The 27,654-nt window shown below is 49.0% G+C and overlaps 1 protein-coding gene across 1 annotated transcript in view; it reads right to left on the reverse strand.

Annotated features, from left to right (window-relative positions):
- Positions 1-27,654, reverse strand: part of ITSN1 (intersectin 1) — a 189,781-nt gene that overhangs the window by 15,080 nt on the left and 147,047 nt on the right. The window contains 5 exon segments of the mRNA XM_032472559.1: positions 1,773-1,940; positions 6,164-6,262; positions 8,038-8,221; positions 13,442-13,548; positions 15,349-15,470. Coding sequence (XP_032328450.1) covers positions 1,773-1,940; positions 6,164-6,262; positions 8,038-8,221; positions 13,442-13,548; positions 15,349-15,470 — 680 coding nt within the window.

The raw sequence follows: 27,654 nt of genomic DNA on the forward strand, positions 1-27,654 counted from the left end.
TGAACCCTACAGACCTCACTGAGGAGAGTCTTAATGAAGAGGAGAACACACATCCTCCAAGAGATGCTGGTGGCCACCTGTCTGCCTCCAATATGAGAGAAAGAATCAGTGGCGCCCCTGTGAACAGAGACCTATAGGCATCAAGGAAGAGTGGCCAGTCCACTCCACTCTCAGGTACAAGGAGGGACGAGGGTCCCTAACCTCCCAGTGAGGCTCTGGGGGATCCCCAAAGACGGAGTGTTACACTCCAACAGGAGCCTCCAAAGGGTACTCTTCACCCCTTGGCCCTCTGAACAGAAGCCTGGAGATCAATCTAGCCCTTTTTACTTGCCAAGAGAGAGTTCAAGCCACTGGGGGGCAATGAATCCAGTGATTCACTTGGATGACACAGAGGTGATACGGTTCATACACACTCAAAGATTAGGGCCTCCAGCTGGCCAGGCTAACACTGAACCCATATGAATTGGCAACAGTATTTGCAGTTCTCTATCTTGAAACAAGAATGCCTAAGACAGCATCTACTTGAAACTTTATCACTGGTGTGTCTAGATCTGGGCCAGGGAACAAAAATCAACATGCCCCCTTTCCACATGGTGGTGAACCCTAACTGTACAGACAAAACAAAAGCTGGTGGACAAAAGCCAGGAAAGACCATCACTAACGAAAGAAAACAGTCTATTTCAAACAGTATATATAAGCCACAAAAAAGCAAATGACAAGACTTTACTTTATCCTGAATGTTTTAAGATGAAGATCCAGGCCTCACTAAGTCCTGTGACTGCAGCTGTGAGGCTCAGAGAAGGGCCCCTTTAAAAGTGCGTGGTGGCATTTCAGCCTGCCAGACTCAGGAGCTGTTCAGGTCCACTGTCTTTAGGATCAAGTTACTGCTCCTCAGAATGATACACAGCCCTTCCTTAAATCTGGTGACTTTAAGCTTCCATTTTAAAGGCTATGTGGGGTGCAGGAGACAGGAGATATACCCAGAGCCCAAGCGAGGGGAGGGACATAACAGGAGATTTCAAAGAGCTGGACCCTAGAGGAAGAATGACATGTAACTCAGCGCAGAAAGGATTAGCCCAAAAACTTGCTTGCTTTTGAACTTGGTATAAGTGGAGGGGGAAAAAATGCCCCTGAGAATTTGAAACCACAATGTAGCTCTCATGTAAGTTTACAGTCATAATTCACACCAGTGTGATCTATATTTAACTTAGGGTGATCCTGGTAGCAACGCTTGCAGGGGGAATACAACTTCAGACCTCAAAGATCTCACAGATAAAGTTCCAAGGACTTTATCACAATCAAAAAATCAAAGTACATACAGAGAAACAGCTCACAGTCAAAAATCAAAGTATACGATCAAAAATCAAAGTACATCCAGAGAAACAGATATGTGTGGTGAGAGCCAATAGTAGCAACAGACCAAAGAGTGAAACCCATAACTTTAGCTATTGGAATGATCAGATCTGAAATAGGCAGGACTATGTTTAACATGTGTTAGGAAATAAATGAGAAGCATGGCCTTTTGTGCAAGGAAAAAGACAAGAAAGAAACCAGCAGATTAGAGAATATAAATAGAACTGCTAGAAATGGAAAAGAAAATAATTGAAATTTAAAAACTCAGTATACGGATAAAATGGATTAGAAGCAGCTGAAGACAGAATCAGCAAACTGGAGGCTGGAGGAGAGAAAGACAATTCATGATTTTTCTCATCCTCCTTCAGACTGGCTGCCAAGCTGGTGGGAGAGGCCCAGGTCCCACCCTAAGGCACTACCTCAGACAAGCCTTCACACTGCACGTGGGCCTGGATCCACTCCAGCCGGTCCGAGTTCTCCTTCTCCCGCACCCCTTCGTTCACCTGGGAGCACAGCTCCTCCGCCTTCTCCAGGGCGTGCTTCAAGTGGCTGTGGTCCGGGTGGTTTTCAGGAGTGTTTTCCAGGATCTACATCAGAGAACAGAAGACAGCAGCCTTAGGCAGTGTGGGTGGGCTTGTCCTGGAGGGCCAGACTGAGCAGAAGCAGGGAAAGACACAGACCTTTCCTGAACAGCACCCACATGAGCAACTGCAGCTCTGAGCACCCACCTCAGCAATGACATGAAGAAAGATGGCCGCTCCTTGCTGGCAGGGGAACCTTGGGGAGCAAGGACTGCCACATGATTTATGTTTGGGGTATGAGGAGGGCCATGGCTGCAGCAAGGGCAATAACACATCCTGAGTGGATTTCTCCATATAGAATGGCTCTTTCCTGGATCCATGCACAGCTGCAGGCATCTGTGCACCTCTGGAACTGCATGCTAATGGGTGCATCTGCTCAAAGATGCATTTTTCTGGATAAATCATTCCAAGCTAATGGTTAAGATAGCCAGTTCTGGAGAAAGACCTCCTGGGTTTAAGTCCCTACTCTGCCACTGACCAGCTGTGATATGGGTCACTCACATAAACGTTCTGAGCCTCAATTTCCTCAAATGAAAAATGGGGATACTAATAGCACCTTCTTTACAAGGTGCTTTGGAGGACTAAATGGTTTGATACAAGGGAAGAACTTTGCAAAGTACCTGGCCCTTTGAAGGTGCTCAGTAAGTGACAGCAATTACCATCAGATTCTCAAAGGACTTTGAGGACACCAAAAACAAGCATCATGAGGAAAGACCCTAAGAATAAAGAATGACCCTCAGCCACCTTTGGAGTGGACCAGGAGGGTGTTGAGGGTGTACTTGCCCACATCTTGTCCTACATACAAATAACTCAAGTGGGCCTTAGCCTGGATAATACCTTATCCTAAAGGTACACTTTGGTTTAAAGGCCTAAGTAAGCACCCAATTTGAGGAGAACGCCCAATCTGGGTCTGGTGCGTCCACCAATCATCTCCAAGCAACAGCCCCAACTCTGTGTTGATCCTGGCTGAACATTAGAATCCCTCTGAAAAACCCTAATGCCTCAACTCTGACCATATCAGGATCCCCAGGGGTGGGACTCAGGTATCAGAATTTTCTAGAGCTCCCCAAGTCTGAGGACCACTGTTCTAGACCAGGAGCCCACCCAGCTGAATGGTGTGAATTCATTTATTTTCTTTTGTTTCAAAATGAAAATAGGTTTATTGCTTTTCTCATTATAAGAGTACTACTGTACAATGTACAAAATTTAGAAAATTCAGAAAGTCATTAAAGAACCTAAAAAGCCACCCACAGTTTCCCCATCTGGAAATAACCTCTGTCTACATATTCATTAATGCACTCTGCCTGAATATAAATACATATAGATTTTAAAAAATAAAAATTGGATCATACTGCCGTACTACACTGTACCGTTTTGTACGTTGCTTCCTCCCCGCTTAGTAGCAGTTATAGCACATCATTTGATGTGCAGTTCATATGGATCTAGATCATCATTTTTAAGGATTCTATACTATGTCATTCTAAGGATAAACCACAATGCATTTAAACAGTTCCCTTCCTACAAAACTTCATGTTTCCAACACTTCAATATTCCTCTGATTTAGGATAAATTCCTAGAGATGGAAGTGCCGAACCAAAGAGAATGTGGAATTTGATGTATACATCACCCTCCCTCCCAAAGGCTGAACCAGTTTAGTTTTCACCAGCAACCTTGTCAACACTGGGGACTCACAATCTTTTCAATATATGCCTATCTGGCAAGCCAAAAGCCAAAGGTATTTTCTTGTTTTGTTATGCATTTCTTTTATTATCAGTGAATTTAAATTTTGTGTACATTTAGAACACAAGCACACTAAATGATAAAGTTAACATTGATATACTGCTTAGTATGAGCCAGACATTTTACACTTATTAATTCAGTTAATTTCCCACAACACTATGCAGTAGGTACTATTAGTGTCCTTATTTTACAGATGAGGAAACTGAGGCCCAGAGAGGTTAAGTAATTTGCCCAAGGGCACACAGTAGTGCTCCTGAGATTCAAACTCAAGCAGCCTGGTTCCTGACAACACATTTTTTACTGCTACTCTACACACCTCTCAAAAATGTCTGGTTATATGTTTTACCTATTTTTCTATTAAGGTATTTGTCTTTTTCTTTTCAAGTTGTAATAGTGCTTTACATGTATAGATAGATAGATGTATATTTCAGTATCTACTTACATACAATTAAAATATGTTTACTCAGTTTATACCTGTCATTTGTCTTTTAATGTTGTTTATTCTATTTTTGTTACACAGAATTTTTAAGAAAACTGTTTATGCAAATAATATTAACATATTCTTGATATGCAGAAGTATAGAGAACAATTTTGCTCTCTCCCCTTCACTCTCCTGCCCCAGAGGTAACCGTGCCCAGACCTAAGGGCAACCATTTGTTTCCTTTCGATGCTCCACATATATTTAATAGTGACATAGAGTTTCTCCTCAGTTTTGCAAAATGGACCATACTGTAGGATTGCTAGTGAAAAGTTTTTTTTTTTAATTTAATAGCACTTCCTAGATGTAATTCCAGCTAATAAATAAAAGTCTCTTTCATATACAGATTCACCACTTTAACTACTCTCCTTAATGAACACCTAGGTTGTTCCCAGAATAAGTTTTTTTTTCAAGTTGCTACAACTCCAAATTCTTTCAAGTTCTGTCTTTGGGGCCATGCTAAGAATTGCCCCACTTCAGTATTATAAAAAAAAAAAATTTAGTCTTAGTACTTTTACAATTTTCCATATCTATCTTATAACTGGCCACCTTCTAAAATTCTCTTCTTAGTTTTCAGTTCATTCTCTTGGGTTCTCTCTCTAAAAGAGGGTAGCAATCGTGTTTTGGCAAATAATGAAAATATGTTTTTTCCTTTTTAATATTTATGCCTCTCAAATCTTTCCTGTTTTTGTTTTCCTCCCCACTGGCCAGATCTAGAACATCTATTTTAAAAACTTGTTTCCAACTTTAATTTGCAGTTAAATATTGGGGGAAGTAAAGAAAAGTGTTCAGTTAGTTGAATAGTAATTGTCAAGTTGGAGACAAGGAAACAGTAGGTTGAAAGTATCTTTCAAAACTAATTCTTTAACTCAGCCAGTGTGGCCACAGTGTATTCTGTGGGGTTGATGTGGGGTTGGACTGGGGAGGCAGCTTACACAGGAGGGAAATGTATTACATATAAGGGCATTCAGCAAATAAGTAAATATATGGAGGATGATGAGAGCCAGGCTTCTTGCAGAGAAGAGAATTATAAATACAGAAAGAGGGGAAGCTAGAAGAAATTCTGTGGTATTAGATTAGAGCAGGAAGTATTGGTGTGAACTCATGGGTTTTAATATATATTATAATATACATATATTGATGGCATTATAAATATGTTTGCACACATATATATGTAAATATGTGTGTATGAATATATACACATACATGTATTTCCTGACTCTACCAATGAGAGGCCTCAAAGGCAACAACACCCGCGTGGCAGTGAGCACACCAGTGTCCAGATCTGGGTTTCTAAATTCTCCATTCAAAAGAAGCGGATCTGAAACCTCTCTCCAACAGCTCTCCTCCCTGTGGTTAAAGAATCATGGGCTCAGAAGATGTGTAAGTCTGTTCACTCATTTTATAGGTGGGCACATTTTTTTTCTTTTCCTTTGATGTTGGCTTTCTTGAAGAGACAGGAGAATAGCAATCTAATATCAACAGAGAGTATCTCACAATGGCTTTCTGAAGGTGGGTGGTGGAAATTATATTCCTTTCTCTCTTTCTTTCTAGGAAACCCAAGGCATAAAGACACTACCCCTGAGAGGGGAGCATATAGCTCAGTGGTAGAGTGCGTGCTCAGCATGCACAAGGTCTGGGGTTCAATCCGCAGTACCTCCATTATAAATAAATTTTTAAAAACCTAATTACTCCCCTCCAAAAAAATAAAATTAAAAAATTTTAGAAGACACTACACCTGTATTAGGAAAAGAACTGAACTCTCATGGTCCAGCCTATACAGTGGAAGCCGCTTGGTCACACAGCTGAAGGCTGTGTGTCACTAACTCTTTTCATGATAAACCAGCTTTTCTTTCTGAGTTAGCAAGCAGATGCCTCCCACAGCCTGTTGGTATATGATTTCTACACAACAGACACCAGGTGTGTTGGTGGGGGAGCCTGCCCATGACCCAGGATCCCTGACCTGCTGAGAAAGCATTTCTCTGCTTGAAAAGGCAAGACAGGTACTTACATTTTTAATGATCAGTGGGTATCTTGTTACCCGTTGCATAGGCTTCAGTATAAAACTAGAGAGTGGCATCCCCTTACAGCGAGGGTCCATGGCCAGTCTCTGAAAGGACAGTGTGTTTTGTTTTGTTTAGTGTAGTTAAGACATTTGCAAAATCCATTCAGCAACAACGTTATTTAGGGGCTCCCACCCGTCACATCATCACGTCATTTATCTGGACAACAACTGAGGAGCCTGGAGCTGGAAGGGCTGGACCGCTATCCTGGGCCAGGAGGAAGCTCGCTCCAGATGGAGGGTGGGAGCTGCCCGCGGATGTGACTCAGCCACAGGATTAACCCCTGCTCCCAGGACACGTGCTTCCTTACTTCCAGAAATGAGATTCTAGGTGCACAGAAAATCTTTCCTCTGGATATCTGCCGAAACTTTACAGCAGTCCCAGGAACAAGGAGTCACAAGACTATAGGGTCAGAATAAAAATTCCCCATGAGTCTCAGAGATGCTGGAAGGGTCGAATGTCACTGTCTGTTTCGGGCAAAGTCTGCATCTGCCGGAGGGAGCCCCAGGCAGGGCAGGGACAGCAAAGCTGAGACGTGAGGGCCATGTGTTTGTCTCCACCCTGGACTCCCTCTCTCTTTCTTTCCGCCACTTTTGTCATCCTCACTGGAGGGCAAGAGCCCTTCTACCCCAAGAAGGTGACCCCGGCTACAAGTCACAGGGGTTATATGGTGACAGTCAGGTTTAACTCCTTAGGAACGGGTTTAATGCCATGACCTGGGCCCCAAGCCCTGGGGCCTGTCCGCGCCTGAACCGGCTCCAGCTATGGACACCATTATTCCAGGAACATTTCGCAGCTGGCAAAAGCAGGTCAGAGTCCCGCAGGGACGAGGCAGGGAGAGGTAATGAGGGGAGGGGCGAGCAGGGGAGGGGTAACAAGGCCCCTCCCTGGGCTGGGGTCAGCATCTCCCTGAAGTTCAAGTGCATCCAGGGATGAACTCATCCTGCCTGCACCCAGGGAGGACCCAGCCCTTGGCTGGAATCCCGGGTGGCCTGTGGCACCCAGTAGCCCAGCTCTCCAGTCTCCAGCCCACCCTAGGCCTACTTCTCAGCCAGATTTCTCCCCTTAGAATGACTTCAGATGCCCCATTCATTGGATGGAAAATCAAGGCATTTAATATTGAGAAATGGGGAGAAAGAAAAAACACGAGATGCTGCGGCCAAGAAGGGACGGGACTTTCAGCTCACAGTGATGATTCCACAGACATGACGGCCAGCAAGGGCCCATCCCGGCCAAGGCCAAGTCCCAGGGCAGCAGGCTCAGCGTCTGGGAACTCCAGCAACATGAGGCCCACCTACCTCAGATGTCCCTTGGTGGACACATGGCTCTCCAGACCCTCGTTATCCTCCAAGGCAGAGGTCCTGGCATCCCACACTCAACCCCACAGCCTTCCCAGAGTTTGAGCCCATCAGAAAGAACCAACTTAGAGAAAAACCAAGGGTCCATCAATATTGCTGCTACATTGACTGTTTCCTTTGCAGGTGACGGGCAGAGACCAGCAAAGGAAGTGAGGATGCTTGGATTAAACACAATAGGAAACCTGAGACCCACCAGCCCTCCTGAGCCTGACAAATGAGGTGGAGGATTTAAACCAGTATCCAGATAACACCACTCCACACCTGGACAATGGATCAGAGCTTCCAGGCCACGGCTGGCCCCTCCTCTCCAAGCCCACCCCCTTGGTCTCAGCCACACTCGCCAGTGAGGGCCAGCCTCCCGTTTTTCAGCGAAGATCTCGGCCCTTGTTGGCCTGCAGCAGGAACGTACTGCAGATGTGCGAGCCAGCCCCTCGCAGGGACTCAGCTCAGCCTGGGCTCCTTACTTTGACAAACTCCTTGAAGTCCGGGGCCTCGTCTGTCTTCTGCTGGATCAGGGCAGCCCCGTTGAGCTGGCAGCTGCAGAAGCGGATGTAGGGCTGCATGTGCGGCAGCTGCGCTGTCAGGATGTCCCCGATCATCTTCACCGGCATCCTCTCCCCGGACATCTTCTTGCGCACTCTCAGCGCTCTGCGCGGAAACACGAGAAGTGAGCCCCCCCGCCTTCGCGCTCTCCGACAGTGACACGGAGCACTTCCAGGTGGGACAGAAACAGAATGTGTGTGAGGGGCACAAATCCAGGGCCACTACAGGGTCTATGTGGGCGACAAGGAACAGAACAAGCGATGAGTCTAGCGCTACAGAGAGGTCTCACTGGGACATCTTTCTTTGACCTGATGGCTGTTTGCTGGCTCTTAGAAAGAAAAACTTAGAAAAACAAAACAAAACAAAAACTCTGCTGAACAAGTCAGCATAAAAAACAATTTTTCTTCTTTTTTCTGGAAAAATATGGGCTCCTTTTTTAAATAACTCAGACAGGGCTCCTGTGTGGCTGTCTTGCTTTATGGAGTAACCATCCAGGTTGGTAGGACCCCAGCACTGAATCTGTTTCCAGGGCCAGTGCTGCCCAAGGGAAGCTCCTGTTGCCAGGGGCCATGCAGGCTCATTTTCAGACTAAACAAAATATAATTAAGAGGGTAAATCAACTGCCACAGGAAAATAATTCCTTTGTGTTCACGAAAGCCAGGTATAAATGATTGTCTGAACCCTCCATGCCGTTCACTGCTTCCTGGCTGTGGCTAATTTGAAATGGACTGGATTAAGAGGAGTTCTGAAGAGAGAGGTCTATTCATATGATAATAGGTCCATGGATCCAAACAATTTATATCCTGGAAGCCAAGAAGGGATAGCAATGTACTATGAGGGCAGGATGACAACCTATGAGGCTGTGGGTGTGTTCTGCCTACCCTAGTGATTACAGATGATGGATGGATGGATGGATGGAAGGAAGGAAGGGATGGAATGATACAGATTTTAACATAAGGCTGGGAGGATGTCACTGTGAATCCTTTTGGCTGCCTTCATGGTCATGGGTAGGGTTAAATAATTCTAAGGAAACTCTGCAATCTTAGTATTAGGCTCTAAAAACTTCAGATCACTTTATTTTCTTTCTTCCACATTTGTGGTCAAAGAAAAAGATCTTTGGAACCGATCAGGCAAGCCAAGGAGAGAAACTTTAGGGACAACACATTATATGGTCTGAACAATTAGCGATTCCACCTATGCCCTTGCAGGGAGAGGTGTTGTCAGCACTGCATACTTGGGGTGTGCAGAATGGTACCTGGTACCCCCAGGATGGCCAGGTGGCCACTGCCCACTGCAGGGGCCAGTGTAAAACATCTCCTTTGTAGAAATTTGCTCAAGGGTGTTGCTGCCACCAATTCTGGGGAACGAGAGCTCTGAATAACCATGTTACAAACTTGCTATGGATGGAAACAGGAGGAAATTCCATCATTCCATATTTTCTAGTGAGGAGCAACACAATCTCTATGCAAGGATAAAAGTACTTTCACTACCCACTCTCTCCTTTTTTTTTTTTTTTTTTTAATGATAGGGTGACAAGAAAAAGGGAAAAGAAAAAAGACCACACACAGATCATCACTGTCATGAGGAAGTTAAACCAGTTCCTGGGTTCTGGAGGTCCACACTGTAGACTTGAGTGGTCCAACCAGGAGGTAGACCTAAAATCAGGCCCCTGCTATGGACCAGGCACCTGTTAGGTTCAGCTTTTGGGATGTTTTACTGCACAGGTGAGGCTTTTGAGGACTGGGCTTGAATGGGTTGAAACGGGGTGTCTCTAGGTTCAGGGATAACATGACTATGTTGCTGTCGACACAGCCCCACCCTTTGGTGAGCTGATTTGTAACCTAATTAAAGGTCTACAGATTTAGGACCTTGAACTGTGGTAATAATCAATCAGCTAATGAACACATCAGAGCACTCAAGGTTTGCTGAGTGAATACATGCCCCTAACCCCCTGAAGTCCACAGATCAGGTGACGGTCACAAGAGCCGGTATTTATGAATGTGTCCTGTGTGTCAAGCACTTTTTTTAAACGTGTATTATTTATTATCCCTATTGACTGTTGGGGAAACCAAGGCACAGGAAATCGAGTGGCCTGGCCAGAGTCACACAGTGACAGAGGCAGCCTGGGAACCCAGGGGGTCTGACTCCACGCCCTGCCCCGCCCCACCTCCACCACTCTGGCATCCTCCCCATCCTCACTCCGGGCAAGTTTCTCTCCTTCCAGTTTCCACCGCCCCTCTGCTCTTCCCTCTCTGCTGTCTTTCCTCTTCATTCCTCGGCTCACCATCCTTCCCTCTCACCCTTCCCACTCCCAGCCAAAGCCCCTTTCTTTCTTCCTTCTCTCACCCTGACTTTACCCCCCAAGATATTTTTTACTTTTTATTTTTCTTTGTTTTTCTGCTTAAAATAAAATTGTGTCTATTCTTCTTAAGTTAAAAACAAAGTAAGGCAGATAGTTTATACTTAAGAAAAGGTCTCTTGGTTTTTTTTTTGAGGTTTTTCATTTCTTTTTTTCTTTTTCTTTTTCTTTTTCAAGCAAGGAGGCAGAAAAAGATCTTAATTTTAAAAAGAAAAGAAAAAACCACTGCCAGCACCTGGGTTTGCGGGGCCCAGTCTCATTTCTGCATTCCTTCTGTTATCACTTCTAACAGCTGCCCCTAGCTCTTAATTTTAAAAGGTCCTAAATCCTTCTGCCCTACTCTGCTTATTAAAAGCAAGTTTCTCAGCTCTCTTCTCCCAGGTAAGAGAGTCAACCATCCATTCTAACCCCCAACTAGAGACAGCATTAGTAGGAAGTTCATGTGCCCTTTTATGTTTCTTTTATTTATTTCTTTTTTATCTGTTTAATAAATCCTGTGTCCCCTGTAAGTACAAGGAGTCACTGGCCCCTGGATCAGGAGTGGCAGGTGTATGGCTGCCCACTGTGGCCTTCCAGGGAGAGCTGCCTTAAATTCTTTCCCTCCACAAGTGCCTCCCTCTTCCAGCATGCCAGGAGCCCTGTATCTTCCCGTCGTTGAGGTTAGTCTTTGCACGAAGAAATGGAGCCTATGTAGCAAAATTGTATAATCTACAATATGGGCACTCACCATACAATTCTTTCCGTTTTTCTGGAAAGAAAAATTTTCTGGTTGAAAATTTTCATAATATGTTGAAAAGAAAAAGAAAAAGAAAGAGAAAGAAAGAAAGAAAGAAAGAAAGAAAGAAAGAAAGAAAGAAAGAAAGAAAGGAAGGAAGGAAGGAAGGAAGGAAGGAAGGAAGGAAGGAAGGGAGGAAGGGAGGAAGGGAGGAAGGAAGGAAGAAAGGAATAAAGAAAAGAAAGGAATAAAGAAAAGAAAGGAATAAAGAAATCTAGTCCCCAGAAGGCCCCAACTACATATTTTATCTGGCAGATGAAAAGATCAGCCAAACTAACCAATCAGATCGAAGGGGCAGAGCACTAGGACCCTATGATGGGAGAGGGGCGGTGCCCGTGTCCTTTGTGATTGACAGCTGCCCGCTGTACACCTGATCTCCTTACAGATCCGAATGACCCTGCACGCTAGACAAGGCAGGTGCCATGACGGCCATTTTACAGGTTCTAAAACAAAGGGCTAGAGAGTTATCTGCCCAAGGTAACTGCCCAAAACAAGTTAGAAGGCACTGGAGCCCGGATAGAAACTTGAGACGTCTGCCACCTTCTTTCCATTGGGGATAGTGGGGGGAGCAGAACAGGGCGGAACCCCTAGCGGGACCCTGGGCATCAGCCACAGAGCAGCCCGGGGCTCCGATCACTTTCTTTGTTACTTTAGACAAGTCACTCAACTTCTCTGAGCCTTGTTTCCGCAGCTGCAAATGCGCTCTCAATTCCTACTTCCAGGGCCGTGGATTACATCAGAGCTAATGGGAGGAAGGGGCACGCAGGCCTGGCCCCGACAGAGCTCAAGAAAGGGGCTTCTGCTTCCCGGACAGGAGCAGCAGGGAGGGTTAAGAGTGCGAAGACAACGGAAAGGTACAGGGAGCCAGCAGCGCAGTTTACCTCCGGCCAGTCCTCACAGCGCGGGGCTGGGCGGGGCGCTCAGGGACATCAGACATCTCCCGCCTCCCCACGCCCCACGTAGACGCCCAAGGAGAGCAGTTTTTACTTGCAGGGATATTTTGAACAGAAAAGCTTTGCGTTTGTTTTAAAACAAGTTTCTCCAACACTTTAGGTTTAGTACTTGTAGGTTCAGGCTTAACTAACCCAATAGCCCCCAGGACAAGACAGCCTCTCTCCACGGCAAGAGTGGGGTGATCGCTTCACCCCAGGGTGAATAACAGAAATACCTTCTCTACACACCCTCACTGGGGTCATCTTTGAGTACTTGCCTTCTAGAACACACAGAGAGAAGACATTATATTTTTTCTTCTCATCCATTGCTCTGAACCTCTCTCTCCATCCCTTCCTCCACTCCCAAACACACTCCGGAAAGTGAGGACCTGAAATTGCTTTATAAAAACGCAGGGACCACATTTAGGAAATAGCTGCTTCCCAGTTACATGGACCCAGAGATGAGGGATGGACGCAAGTTCACTGGGCCTGAGCTTCCCCAGCTCCCAGTATCACCATGGACTTCATCTCTAGCAAGAGATGTGATACTGAGGGCCTGCTGGACATGGAATTGAAGGGGTTTTATTTTGGGGTTTTTTTTTTGTTTGTTTGTTTGCTCTTTTGTTTTTAAGAACTGGAAAGGCCTTTGTGAGGATGTAGTCCAATCCCTTCATTTTACAGGTGGGGAAACAGGATGGGCAGTGAATTGGGCCCCAAACCCAGGTCTCTTGACTCCTGGCCCATCAGCTGCCTCAGAAAACTTTAAAAGGCATAAAATATCTACTGCTCCAGGCCAGCTTCTCAGGGGAGGATCCTGAGAACTGCCACTGACCGTGGGTGTGAACAGCTCCACTGTTTTCAGTCTTCAGGAGTCAAGAAAGTCTCAGTAATCCCCCAGTGGAACCTGAGTCTGAGGGAAGGCGCTGGGGGCTGAGGAGGGGGCTGTCCCCACCCCGGTTGGAGCTGGCCAGCGATCCAGAGCCAGGATCTGCCTAGCTCTGTTCATTCTAGAACCACAGTAAAAGCATGAACTGGGATGCTGAGCAATTTATTCTCCTCGGTGAAAAATTTGGGGTGCATTTCCAAGAAAGAAAGCATCAGGGTGAAAAAGAGTGATGGTGCTCGTAAGTGGAAATGAGGGAGAACGGCAGGAAGGAACACAGGGCGCATGCAGAGAGGGGCACACGGAGGACCACGCAGGAGCTAGTGTGTAAGGGCGGCGGGCAGGCGAGGCGGGGGATTAGCAAGGAGAGGCTTACTTCAGTAGTTTGATATTACACATAATCAGCTCCTTCCAGTTAACAAAAATCATAGCACCCTCTTTTTCTGTCAGCAGCTCAGACTCCATCAGGGGTTTCTGAAAGATCTACAGATGCAGAAAACGAAGCAGTTCAGAAAGCAAACAGTTAGCTTGAAACTCAAACACACGCACACACTGATCTGTTCAGAGCGATGGGAGGGACCAAGGCATCTGCAGCTTTGCTGGGAGGCCCAGGAGCTGCAGTTTTGAAGCAGGTGGTCCCCCCTCTGCCTGGGGACGTTGTTGGGGGGGTTCCATCAGGTCCACACTGTTTCACCAGGAGTCCCACTAAATTCTGGAGGACAGACCTCAACTCCACCAGGATTCAGCGGTGGAACTGGACAAAAGCACTCAGGCTCTCACCTGCCACAGTGAGGAAAGGGGCACAGTGGAGAAATGGGGGGCTGAGAGAGGTACGAGGTGGGGGTGGCTCCCGCATCCCTGCCCCCAGCTGCACAGACAAGTCTTGGGAATTCCAGGGGAGCAGCCCAGGCACCTGGGCCTCCAACTAGCAGCCTTGGGGCAACAGACTCCACTGCTCTGCCCTGAGCCTGGGCTGGGCCTGGGACAGAGCCAGCACGAGCACGCCCAGTTCAGGGGTGGGCGTGGCTCCTCTCCTGGACTCCAGGAAATAAAGGAGCCCCCCTGATCTCTGGGTGGTGGAACAACTCGCAGTAAATCACAGATCTCAGCTGAGCCCCACATGGTGAGCCCCTGCCTAGAAAGAGGCCGCATCTGCCATTGGAGGCCAGGCGTTCTTTGGAAGGTTCCTTAGGGATGGGGACAGCCTGTCTTTAAAATAAACTGGCTGGACCGAGGCCGATCCCTGGGAGCCCTCGTCTCATGAGTCCGTAGCTGATGTTGATCCTGGCACACACCTGGCCACTGCACAAGGTGCCACATCGAAGGGGGTGACACTCATATCCTAGACACCCGAGACTGTATCTTTAGTGACAGTCATGTGTCTTGAGAAAGGGGCACTGTTTTGCACCAATGCTTCCTAAGTGTTAATGGTGGCCTTGGGGGCTGTCAGCCCACCCTGCCTCCTGTACTCATGCAACACTGGGTCCCCGAGCCATGTCTCTCCCGGTTGTGAAGACAATCAGAGGAGGTGGTTTCACACCTGCTGTGGGTGGGAGGGGTCCCAAACTTATCACAGTACTTTGTAAACTGTTGGGTGACTCTGACGTCCAGCTCTGCAACCCCCGGTTTCCTAATATGACAGCCTCCCATATGTGTGGACCAAATGCTTCCTGAAAAGCAAGGGTTCCCAACTCTGCATCTCCCCATCCTCTGGACCAGGTGCCCAAGGCCCTTCAACAGCTCCCTGGAAGGAGAGACAAAACGAGGCATCATCTAGGACGGAGGGCACACAGGACCCCAGGAGGAAACATCTTCATTCTCTGCAATAGATTTTTCTGGAGGGAGGGGGTGATACGTAGCACGAGGAATAATCAAGATATCAGCCAGGGGGCTGCCATTTTCAGATGCTGCCGCCCCTGAGGACCAGGGAGGTGATGGCACTTCCTCTGCAGCATCAACTAGTTGGTGGCCGAGCAGCAAGTTCTCTGAGTGGAGCCCGACTCCCACTGCACAGCCCGCATGTCTGTTTCTGTGCACCCCTCATGGGATCATCTGTCCTTCGTCTGCAGAGATCCCTGGACACAGAGTTGGCCACGGATGAGAATATCACCATCTTCTCTTGGGTAAGACTCTCCTATGTGATTTACCGTCTAGATGGTCCCATGCATCAGAAAGCTTCTCACACTGGGAATCCAGACACAGGCCTCCTTGACAGCCTCCCCCACCCCACCCTCTGCCAGGGCCCTGTCCCCACTCAACCTGGGCACCCGCAGTGGCCCTCACCTCTGTGACCAGCTGCAGGTCATTCACGTAGTTCTCCTCCGTGACAATGAGCTCGTGGATGTATCCCTGTCGCTTCCTCTCAGTTGGGGTCAACATATCCAGGAGATGTAAGTCTGAACACCCTGCAAAACACAACCATTAGGACAGTTTAGTCCAGGTCTGGGGAAGCCCTGTCCAGCTTCACAGGGAAGACCCCCAGGGTCCTCACGGCTGCCGGGCCCTGTGGTCTCACTCTAGTCAGACAGTGTTGTGGGTTGAATGCTGTCCCTTAAAAAGACATGTCCAAGTCCTACCCTAGGTACCTGCGAAGGTGACCTTACTTGGAAATAAAGGTCTTTGCAGATGCAATCAAATTAAGATGAAGTCATAGTCAATTAGGGTGGGCCCTAGTCCAATATGACTGGTGTCCTTTTATAAGAAGATGACAGAGAAAGACAGAAGGAATGCCGTGTGACGACAGAGGCAGAGATTAGAGTGACGCATCTGTGAGCCAAGGAACGCCAGGGATTGCCAGCAGCATCAGGAGCTACAGGCGTGGAGCAAATTCCCCCCGGAAGCCTTCAGAGGAACGTGACCTTGACAAAACCTGGATTTTGGATGTCTTCCCACTAGAACTATGAGCAAATATATGTCTGCTGTTTTAAGCCACCCGGTTTGTGGTCTTTTGTTACAGCAGCCCCAGGAAACTAATACAAACAGAACACTCCAGCTTCATCAAAACCACTGAAATAGTGTTAAGAGAGAAGACTTAGTAACAATTGGCCAACATTTCCTGAGGGTTCACACCATGACAGGTGCAGTACCAGGAGTGGTACACGGACAGCTGTGTTTAATGCTCACATGGATACTACAATTTTCTCCATGTTACAGACGGGAAACTGAGGCTTAGAGGGGTTGCCTCACCCAGGGTCTCTCAGCTGGGTGGTAGTGAAGTCGAGATGAAACCCCGACACTTTGACCCCAGAAACTAGGCTCTACCCCAGATCACTACTGTGGGTCCGAGCTACAGGAGGCCATACAGTTACCCTGAGGTTGGTTTTTGGAGGATGAAGTGGTTATCCTGATGGGCCGGGGGCCAGGGCAGATGTGGGGCACATCCGGACAGTGATGGGCAAATTCTCTTGGACCAGGTGCTGCCCTGCACCCAGACGCTAACTCAAAAACCTGCAGGTGGGCAGGAAACCCCTCCAGGCGCAGACAGCCAGTCACCACTGCAGCCACAGGTACCCAGGGAGTGGGCTCTGCTGACTGAAATGGTGCACGCACAGGAGGTGGTACCTGCGCTGGCCTCTGCTCCCTTAGCTGGATATTTGGGATTTGCTTGCCTCAAATGTTTTCAGGTTATAGGCAGAGGCTGCCCCCTGACACAGGCACACTGGAATGAGGGATGGGGAAGCTTGGCTCTAGGCAGCACCTCTCATGCAGGCCTGGACCCACCTCTTCCAGACAGTGGGCCCTCCATCCCCGTCCATTCTATCAGGGGTTCTTTGTTTAATCACCAAAACCAGATGTGTAAAGTAGACTGGGAGGTGTCTTGGATGTAGGTGGGGGTGAGAGCTCTGAGTCCCATTCATTTGCTTTTCTCATCCCTTCTTCTCCCCACAAGGGGGCGCCATAGAGCACAGAGCAAAACCACCTACTGGAAACCAGTGGTTCTTAGACTGGGGTCTCCAGACTGGGAGCTTATTAGAAATGCAGATTCTCAGCCCCTGATGAATAGACTGTGTGAAGTCAGGGCCTGGAATGTGGTTTAACAAGCTCTCCAGGTGACTTTTTAGGGATACTAAAGTTTGAGACGCCTGTTCTGAACTCTCAGGGGTTCCTCAGAGTTTCCATCTTCCCCCGAGAGAGTTTCTAGGCTCATGACTGATCTAGTCTAGACGCTGGAAGCTTCTGCAAATAGAATGATCCCTCTGAGTGAATGATATCACAGGCTTCTTGGTAAATGCTTCACTGCGCCAGAGATTAACTCCAAGCTGGGGTGCTTTAAGCCTCCAGTTTTGTCCCCTCCCCTGGCTAAATGCCCTTTCTAGAATGCTGTAGCTTCTCTTCCTGGGACAGGACAGTCCCAGGATGGGCAGATGGATGCTGGGGAAGCATCAAGGATGTGCCATCATTATGTTAACACCCTCCACACCCATCCATCTGAGACCTCACTCAAAGCCACTGCAGTGCAGCCAAACTGTAATTCCTCAGGGCTATGAATCTTCACGCAGGTCTGCAGACATTTCTGGAAACTGGGTCTTTGGCTCAGTCACCAGCTTGGCCCAGCTGTCCATCCTGTCTCAGTGCGTTGATTGTGTTTTATTAAAACAGTTGCGTTGACAGTGAATTCCAAGGAAGGAAGCAAGTCATGATTGCTCACTGGTTGGGCTGACCCAGCCTCTGCTGAGCTGCTGCGTGAGCCCGGGTTGACGGGAAGCTGAGTGATGTTCCCAGTTTCTTTGTCTTTCATTGGAAAGCCACCCAGGAAACACTCTCGAGTTCGGGCAGAAAAAGCCTGCCCTATTCTTGCCAAAGTTTCCTGTTAGTGAGTCCAAAGGCCCAGGACTAAGGCCATTTCTTGTTAAAGGGTAGAATATACATTGCATTAGAGATTTGTATGAACTCAGGGAAGTCTCCCCTGGAATTTTCAGGACATTCCTTTCTGCAGGGATATCAGAATATTGGTACAGAGAAGCAGTTCTAAAACTCACCTCACAAATACTGTGCAGTGACATTTGCAGGGACACAAACATCAGGCTAGTAGTGGACACTGGTTGGATCAGTCTTCCGAACATCCCCATAGGTCACAATTTCCCTTGGAGAATCTGGTGGATGCTACAAACTCTTGCCCCAGAAAACATATGTGTACAATGCACACAATATACACACTCATTTTGCACACAATTTTATAGGGTTCACAGGCCCTCTTGAAGCTTGTTCATAGACCTCATTCATTCATTCATGTGACAAATATTTACTGATGTCCTACCACAAGTCTGGCACTAACTGTGCTGTGCGCTGCAGATTCATGGTGGAAGAAGAGAAGTGCCAGCCCCCTAGAGCATACAGCTAAGAACCCTGGAGTCCTCCGCTGGGGGCAGTATCGCGTCCCCCTCCCCACCTTCACCGCCACAGGCTGAAGATGGTACTGCGCCCCACCAGGTTGAGGCTTGCACTGCACCCACCCCCGCCATATCCACGCTGAGAATGACTTCTTGGCTGTCGTAATGACTGGAGGTGGCTGCTGGAATTTGGTGGGCTGAGCCAGGACTCTAGATGACCTGCAATACACAGGACCGAGAGAGGCCCACCTCAAATGCCAATAGCACCCCACTGAGAAACGGGGACATTCCTAGAAGTGGACAACTCTGCAACAAGGATGGTGCACATGATCAGAGACACATAAAGTGACTAAGGAACCGGACACAAGGACCTGTGAGGAAAGATGACAGGAGCTGGCTTGTTTGGGACTTTAAAAGTTCATTCTTCTGAGTCTTCAAGATTTACACACTGTGGTTTTGAAGAAGCTCAGAGCCAGAGCAACTGCAGAAGGTCCAGGATGGATGTGGGCCATTGGTCCAACAATTCCAGGTGCCAGGGCCAGTTCAGGGTGAACTGGAAGTCTCCTGCTCGTGGGGGTTGGGGATTACGAGGAGGTTTGGGCAGCACCAGCTTTTGTTCAGTCGACCCAGCAGGCTGAGAAGTTTGGGAGGCAGTGCTGTGTGAGTCTGGGCTACTTGCCCCAATAAATTCCATCCTAAGTTGGCCCCCCTAAAAGCCTGCCTGGAGGCAGAGGGGTGGTCCAGGTGGCCTCTCCAGCACCCAGGACATAATGAAAAACAAAGATTTTGTGGGGGAGATTCGTCTCAGGATTATATGCCAATGATGTTGGCTTGGAATCATCTTTTTAGCTACTGAACTGACCCCATAGGATGCCGTTTTAAAAATTCTTGCTGGTGAATGCCAGACCAAGTGAACTATTAAAGACTTGAAACCAGCGCTTTGAACTCAAAAATATCCTTCCTTTGAAAATGTAATACTTAGAAAAACAAGAGAGTTTTAAAACTCCATTATTCAGAGCAGGGTAAATGGAAAAGACATTTCAAATAAGAGAGCTTTCTTTAGGGGTGGAGGGACGTGGTCTTTCTCTCCTTTGGGAACCAGAATAAACACAGTTTGTTGGCTTCCTTTCCCAGTGAAAAATGAGAGGGTAAAACACGGCAAATAAATTTCATGGACATCTCGGTGGGATGGAGGGGTTCTTATAACTAACTATAATCCACTCGCAGCTGAAATAATATTGCAAATGACTTCAGGCAGTTAAAAATGATCCCCAATTACAACCCACATAAAATTCCTAATCTATGTGCTGTCTCTTACAATTTTGTATAGTTAGACACATTTACAGAACAGAGAGAGCCACGGTGTCCCTCTGCAAGGATCTGAGTCTGGGCCACTGGAGAAAAGCAGGGGAAAATCTTACCCCAAAAGACCAGTCTTGTCTCCTCAGTGGGACACTCTACATATGAACAGCATAATCTAAATAAATTGCTTTATTACAAAAATCATGCGTGAACACATGCTTTCTATAAACAGTTCAAAAGATGCAGAATATTTAGAGTAAAAAGCAAGTGTTGCCCCTCTCCATACACCCAATCATTCCACTTCCTTTCCCAACAGGGACCATCATTTTTAAAACCAAACCAGGCCCCACAGCAAGCTGGCCACAGAGCAAAGCAAATAAACAGGACTCATTCCTGCTATGAAAGGGCCAAAATATACTGTAAGATGGTCAATAAATATGCATTAACTTTCCCTGAAGTCCAAGAGACACAGAAATAAGCAAGATAATGTCCTTGTCCTCAGGAAACTCACGGCGGTGGGGGAGACTCGACATGAAAATTAAATTCACAATAGCAAGCAATAAAGAACAGGCCTGCGGGCTGTGTGTGCCCATGGTGGAGGCTGCAGGAACTCAGAGGAGTTGATGCTCTCCATCCTGATGGAGGAAGCTTCTACGAGGACCTGGTCCTCCCTGCGCTGGGTTTCTACGTGGCCAGGGAGGATGGGGCCATTAGATTGGGGGTGTGGGGCCAGCATGCCAGGTGAATGCAGAGATGCTGTGGAAGATAAGGTGGGAAGCCGATTACAGGGGTTGTGATGCTGGAGGGATGGGAAAGGGCAATACAGAAGCTTGGGTGATGGTTTTCCATCTTTGAGGGAAAGGATCTACCGATGTCTCTGGGGACATTCAGCCCAAATCTTCCGGCTGAGTGGCCCTGGTCAGCAGGATACACATTAATGGGGCCTGTGGAGCTCTCATCCACACAGGAGGCTACTCCAAGTTCGGCCTGAATGTGGGAAACCATCCTTGCCGATTTGCAGTCACCTCGTAAAGGGCACCAGGCACCTTGTCATCAGTCTCCGAGACCTCAGAGTTGCAAATCCCTAAGACTGGATTGTTAGGGGGTGGTTAGAGAAGCCAGGTGGGCGCGGAGGCCTGTGGTGAGAGGTGGGGGACGTTCCACCTGATGGCACCAAAGACCCCCTGTGCGCTGCCTGGTGAGCCTGGCACCCTCTCCAGCCTGTCCTGGGACTCACCAGGGACTTCCACTCAGCTGCACTCAGTCATAACCCTGAAGCTGCAAACTGCCAGTGTGGTTTCCAGATATGCTTACATTTCTCCCAAGAAGGGGAACCCAGCCTACCTGGGCCACTAGGCAGTTTAATGACTGTTGAGATGTGGCAAAAATCAAATTATTCTCAGGAATAAGTCATCTCTTCATTTTGCATAAATAAGAATGTTCGTGAAACTAACATTGTAAACCAACTACACTTCAATAAAATTTTTTTTTAAAAAGAATGTTAGTAATTTTTTTAAATCAAAAACATATCAACCCTGGCTTTATAAGCGATGCTGGAATTCCTGGCGCTGTGTCCGATGCCCTATGGTATGCATTTGTTAGCTCCTTCCCGGCCCCGTTTATGTCTCTATCCTTATTTTTCTTTCTTTCTGAGTTCCTGCTTTCAATGTGCGCTATCCCACAGTATTTTTAGGGTTGTTAGTGGCAACTGTAAATAAATTCTTTGGGAACACAGGGTATTGGGTGTTAGAAGTCCAAACACATTTTTATTGCAATATGAGGGAGGAGGCAGTAGTTCTGACTAGATGGATCTGGGAATATTTTCCAGAGGAGGACGAATTTGAGTTGGACTTCATCAGGCAAATGTCAGGGTGGGGAGGAGGGAGGGATCCAAGCAGGGAGCAGTCAGAGAAAAGGGGGGTAAGGACAGAGTGGCGGAGCCAGGAGGCAGGTGAGGAAGAGAGAGAAGCAGATGCTGGGGCCCAGGGAGGAAGGCAAGTTGACACTGAATGCTTCTTCGAGCCACAAAGTTCCAAGCACCATAGTTCATGGACTCGTGGCATCCTCACCAATAATCCTACGTGGTAGCTTCTGCTGTTCATCTCATTGAACCAACAGGGAAACTGAGGCACAGAGAAGTTAAGTAACATGCCAAAGCCTCAGTTAATGAGGCGCAGAGGGAATCCGACCCCGGAGTTCTCATTCTTGACCACGGTGCCTCTCGCCTGGCTCGAAGGGAGGTGCATCAGTCAGCCGGGCTGCTGTAACAAAGTCCCACAGCCTAGGCGGCTTGGACCACAGAAGCTTATTGTCTCACAGGTCTGGAGGCTGGAAGTCCAAGATCAATGTGTCAGCAGGTCTGGCTTCTTGTGAAGCCTCTCTGCTTGGCCGGCCGTCTTCGCCCTGGGTCCTCCCACGGCCTTTCCCCCGCGTGTGCTCATCCCCAGGGATGCTTTGTGCCCACTCCTCCTCTTCTCATTCAGGACACCAGTCAGATCAGATGGGGCCCACCCTGATGGCCTCATCTTAACAACTTCTTTAAAGGCCCCATCTCCAAATACAGTCATAGTCTGAGGTCTGAGGAATAAGGGTAAGGGCTTCAACACATGAGTTTTGGGGACTTACACTCAGCCCCTAACAGGTGGGGAAGCGCAGTCAAGGAGGTTCTGAGCAATGCAGCGAGGCCTCTGGATTGTCATCTTCGGCTGCAGAGGAAGGGAAGGTCTGGCTGTATTTCAGGAGGATCACCGTGGCAGCCGTGCGGAGGATGGAGGAGGGCCGCGGCCGTCGAGTTTGGCTGAACATCAGAATCACCTAAGGAGCTTTTAAAAAGCCCAGTGTCCTTGCTGTAACCCAGACGAATCGGATCCGACCGGCTGGGGTGCACCCCAGGTGCCTGTAATTTGCAAAGCTTCCAGGTGGTTCTGACGCAGAGCCGAGTGAGGGCCATGCCATGAGAGGGAAGCTTGCCTGGAAATCAAGGCACTTGGTGTGAAAAGGGAGCAATTTAGAAACTGGATCTGTCCAGGCACGTGCAGGATGACAGTGGCCACAGCTGCTGAACCAAATCCAGCCCAAGGCGGGTCACTCAAGCAACTTGTCCAAGGGGTGTGATGGCCTGTAACCACAGAATGCCGTCCTCCAAGGCCAGCCACACCCCAGGGCCCAGAGGACCTCCGATGCTCTCTTCCTGGAGGCCCCACTGCCACCACCTGACCCCCAACTCTAGGGCTGGAGCTTGAGAGGTCACTCTGTCCAGTGACCTCATTTTACAGATGGGACAGTGGAGTCCAGAGACATATGATGACTTCTTTGATTAGGAATAAAACCTTTGCTCTCGCTGTCTTGGGAAGTGAAGACACACAAGGAAACCATGAGCTTTTTAAAGGGTGGGCCTGAGCGTGGTCCTCATCCATGGCTCTCCCAGTCCATTCCTGGATGACCTGGTTGGGAGGACACTCCTGTTCTTGGAGCCGGAGGCTGGCAGGGGCGGGCAGCAGCCAGACTGGGTCAAGGCAGCTGGGTCTCCTCTGAAAATGACCTTGGCTGACCAGTCCCGGGGCAGCCCCAGCCCATGGGAGACTCTGGTCACCAAACCAGCTCTGGGCGGTCCACAAGGGCGGGTGTACTTCTCATCCCAAGGGAATTATCTTCACAGGCGTCTAAGGACAGCCTGCAGTCTCTCCTAACTTGGCAAACTGACCCCGCTGGAACACAAGAGACCACCTGAGCCCCGGGGCATCTCCTGCTCACCCTCAGCAACCGCAGAGATGTGCTCAGGTCCCTGCTTTCATGGAGCTTCCATTCTAGTGGAGGGGAGACAGAAAACCAAATACAAGATAAATACGTGGTATTCAGGGCGGCATACGAATGATGAGTAACAGGGCTTATGGTTGATAAGCTCATTTCCTGTTCTAGGGTCTTCCCACGTGGATTTGTCTTTTCAACAGTGGTGCCTTCCCAAGCACAGCTGGTGCAGGGGTCGAGGCCACACACGGTGGGAGACTGGACACAGGATGCGTCCTTTCCCTCCAGCCTAGCTGGGAGGTAAGGAGTGAGCCTGCGGAACAACAGGAGGGCAGCACAGGACGGTCCGCCACCGACACCTCCCGAGTAACGGCCATGAGCGAGCATCCTGGGTGACACACAAGTATGCGAGGCAGGTGTGCCCTCCAGTTTCTAAGAGGACAGGAAGACTGGGCATCATGCAAATTTAAGATACAAAGGGCGGTACCATCGCTACTTATTCGTGCTGCTACCATGTAGGTCTTCATGCACTAGAGCCTGGCTCCCAAGCAGCTCACAGCTTAATGAGACTGTCTGTGCATCAGTCTCCACCCACTCATCTTATGTATAATTAGTTAACTAAGATTCAGCAAGGAGCTCAGACATGGCAGGTTAGTGGAGCTGGCCAAGGCAGAGAAAGAAGGAGTGAGGTGGGCAGGCAGAGGTGGGGAAGATGGGGTGAGGGCATTCTGGTGTGATGACCAGTGGTTTCAGCTTGATGCAAGAATCTTGGAGAGGTGGTGAAGAGACATGATAGACAGAAGGTCTGGTTAGGGAAGGCTCAACAGTCAGGGCGGGGCTGGATGATGGGGTCCGTGGACCCCGAGCCCATGCACCACCTCCCACCGGACATGCAGGCACAGGAGTCCTGGGAGGAAGACAACTCTGGGAGGTTGAGTCATGGGATCTCCAAGGTGGGGAAAGGCTCCGTGCCTGTGCTGTCTGCACACCCAGGATGCCGCAGTGGGGACCAGTGATGAGAGTGGACCTTTCCATCACGTAGTATGGGGGTCAGAGGAGAAAATTTTCAAGAGAGCCAGTTGGAAACCCACTGGGGCAACAACAGAAGCCTGGACTTTTTGTCTACGGCCATCATGGCGACCTGAAAAGCAGCAGAACGAACTAGAAAGAACATCAGACCAGGATGCTGGGGACCAGCCCGGGACGTCACCTCTTCAAGCATCAGCATCTCCATCTGGAAGTTGGAGAGGCCATTGCCCCTGAACCCACAACCTCTTGTGATGCCGGAAACCTGGAAGGCTTTTAGATGACAGCAGCCACCTAACGGTGGTCCTGTCAGCACCTCAGAAAGGAAGGCCCTGCTTGAGGAAGGCTGAGCACAAATGGGCAAATAGGTAGGTACAAACGAGGAGAGGGCGGGGTGGGGGCTGCCGCACAGGCAGGAGGGAGCAGATCAAGCGGGGCCTTACAGAGCAACTGTAAGATGTGAGTCTCTATCCCACAAGGACAGGACTCCCCTGGCTGATTTTAAGCAGAAGTAGTTGGTTTTTAAAAATAGCTCTCCGCCCATGGCATGGAAAAGAGGCTGGAAGACGGCAAGCGTGGAGCAGATACCAGTTAGACTAGCGCATCCTTACGGGAGGAACAGGAGAAACTCATCCACCCTCAGGGCCTTTGCACTGGCTGTTCCTGGGCCTTAGATGCTCTTCCCCTTGATGTTTGCCTGCCAACTCCTTCCCCGCAGTCGGACCTCGACCCCGCATGGAACGTCTCCGGAGAGGCCTTCCCAGGCCCTCACATCTGCTCTAGCCCTGGCCCTCCGTCACGCTTGGCCCATTTCATCCACCGCTAACTGAAATGGTTCTGCTCCTTCGTCTGCTGGTGGCCTCCTCCTGCTCCTCCAGGCTTCCAGAGAGCTGGAGCCCTGCCTGCTGCTGTTCCACTGAGCCTCATCACCTGTTCCCTGTTTCTCAGCAGAGATTCTCAGGGAGCAACAGCAGAGAAGCTGCTTGCTGGAAAACACAGGCAGGCTAGCCTCACAAGCAGTGTCCTGAGCCTTTGACATGCGGAGCAGGGGAGAGGGGGTGGGCAGAGGGAGAGGACGGGCAGATGTACTTCTGCCCCTTGAGGATGGGGTGGGGTGGAGGTTCCTGCCGGAGATCACGTCAGCAGAGGGTGGTTACTGTGGATTCAGATGTGGGGCGTCCTTCCCACGGGGCCCTCAGAACTCCAAGGTAACGCCCCAGAGAGGAGGGGGCATCCTGGCTTTGCTTCCTCTGCTGGGGCAGATGGTAGGCCTTGTGCTCTGCTGGAGGCCCAGCAAACAGGAGCAGAGGTGTCCAAGGCCCAAAGCTCTGGATCCTGAGAACACGGCGGGGTGTGCTCCTGCGGAGGGGGTGGTGGGAGAGAATGAACTTCCAGTCCTCAAGCGTGCTGGAGGTGGCTGCTCCGGAGACGGCGCTTTGGAGAAGCACCACCATGTGACACACATCCCGTATCCAAGCTGCACGGTTGCTTTAAAAAACAGCGAGCTCCTGGCATGTTTGGGGGCTGAACATTCCAGTCTTTGCTGGCAAGAGAACACAAGGCCACAGAATGCAGTGATGAGAAATAAAGGATCCAGTGACTCAATGCCTGTGTGACAGGTTTATTGTGGAGCGCTGCATGGGCCTGCCAGAGCAGGCCACAGACGTGACATTTAAAAGCCTCGTGCATTCCGTTGGCGCTGTCGGCCTCCCCGCTGCCAAGCAGCCGTGTGAGACACGGGGTGGCTTTGCCAGCAGTTCAGCCGAGGATGTGCGCAAGTCCCGAGTGTCCCTGCACGTTTAGGGAGCACAGGAAGGCGTTGGAAAAAGCTGTTTGCTTCCACACGGGTGGGCCTCCTGCTAACAGAGAAGGGGCCCTGATTTGTGCACAAATGAATGAGGCGTCTGACAGTTTTAAGGGAAGCGGTCCAAATTTCTCTCTGAAATCTCCATCTGCAAAAGCATGTTTTCTGAAATGCTGCCTGGGTTTAATGCAAGAAAGCAGGAATCTGGTTAAATGGGTTCCGTGATGCTCACTGACTGGGCACAAATGCCCTTTTCTCCCCAGCAACAACGAGGCTAGTATCTACTGGGAGCTCGCTATCTGCCAGGCTCACTATCTACTACCTCTCCAGATGTAAAGGTGGAACCTGAAGCACGAAGAGGTTAAGTAATTTGCCCTCAGCCACACAACCCCCTGCTCTGAATCACCATCTTGCATGGCTTCCTTGCCTCTAACCGGGCCCAGGATACAGTCACTTTGATTGATCTCCAACACTTCCCTCTACTATCGTCCATGGGAAAATAAAATATTCCAAAATGTTAAGAGAAGTGAAGTCAAACATTAAACTGAACTTGTGGATAAGCTGTGTTATTCTATACGGCACCATGTTTTGCTGGCAGCCAAGAAATGAAAATTGAGAAGCTACGGTAACATGTGTTCTTAGGTTGGCAAAGAGCGAGGGCATCTCTGGTAAGCCTGTGCCTTTGGATAGTCCGCCTGCAGTCAGGGTGAGAAGGACTAAAGGTTGAGGAGACCAGCTGCATCCTGAGCTCATACGTTGAAAGGTGCAGCAACGCGCTGGGATTCTTCCCAACAGCTCCGAATTCCCACGGCAACCCCAGCGGTGGAGGGACCACACAAGGGAGGGGCAACTCACTGTCCATCTTTCCACAGATGCAGTCGCTGATTATGTGGAGGCAGGCGGCTCTGAGGCGCTGGCGGAGGTAGGGCTGTTCTTCTCAAAGGGCACCACGTGAAAGCGGACCAGCCAGAGAGTCTGGGAGCTGCCTTTGAGAATGTCACTGTAGCTCCCAGACCCTCCGTGTCCTCAGCTACAATGTGCAGGGCATGTGCCCAGTGCTCTTCAAGATCTCAACTTTATCGAATGATCTGGGGGAGCATCTCTGCACAAACCTGCCCCCACCATAGACCTTGCCCTGTGTGGGGCCTGGACTGTGACAAGTGGGTCAATGTGCATGACTGTGTGTGGCAGGGACCGAGAGGGGAAGGGACAGCACAGGGCATGTAAGGGGAGTCCAGCTGTCCAGTCCTGAGTGAAGCAGCATCCTTAATGAAAAATGGCAGATCAAAAATGCCTCTCCCCATCCTGGGTCAGTTAGGGAAAAACCACATCCAGAGAAGGATCTGTCCAACTTTTAGAAACATGATGGGCTGAGTCAAA

Source organism: Camelus ferus, chromosome 1 (genome assembly GCF_009834535.1).
Source record: "Camelus ferus isolate YT-003-E chromosome 1, BCGSAC_Cfer_1.0, whole genome shotgun sequence".
NCBI lineage: Eukaryota > Metazoa > Chordata > Mammalia > Artiodactyla > Camelidae > Camelus > Camelus ferus.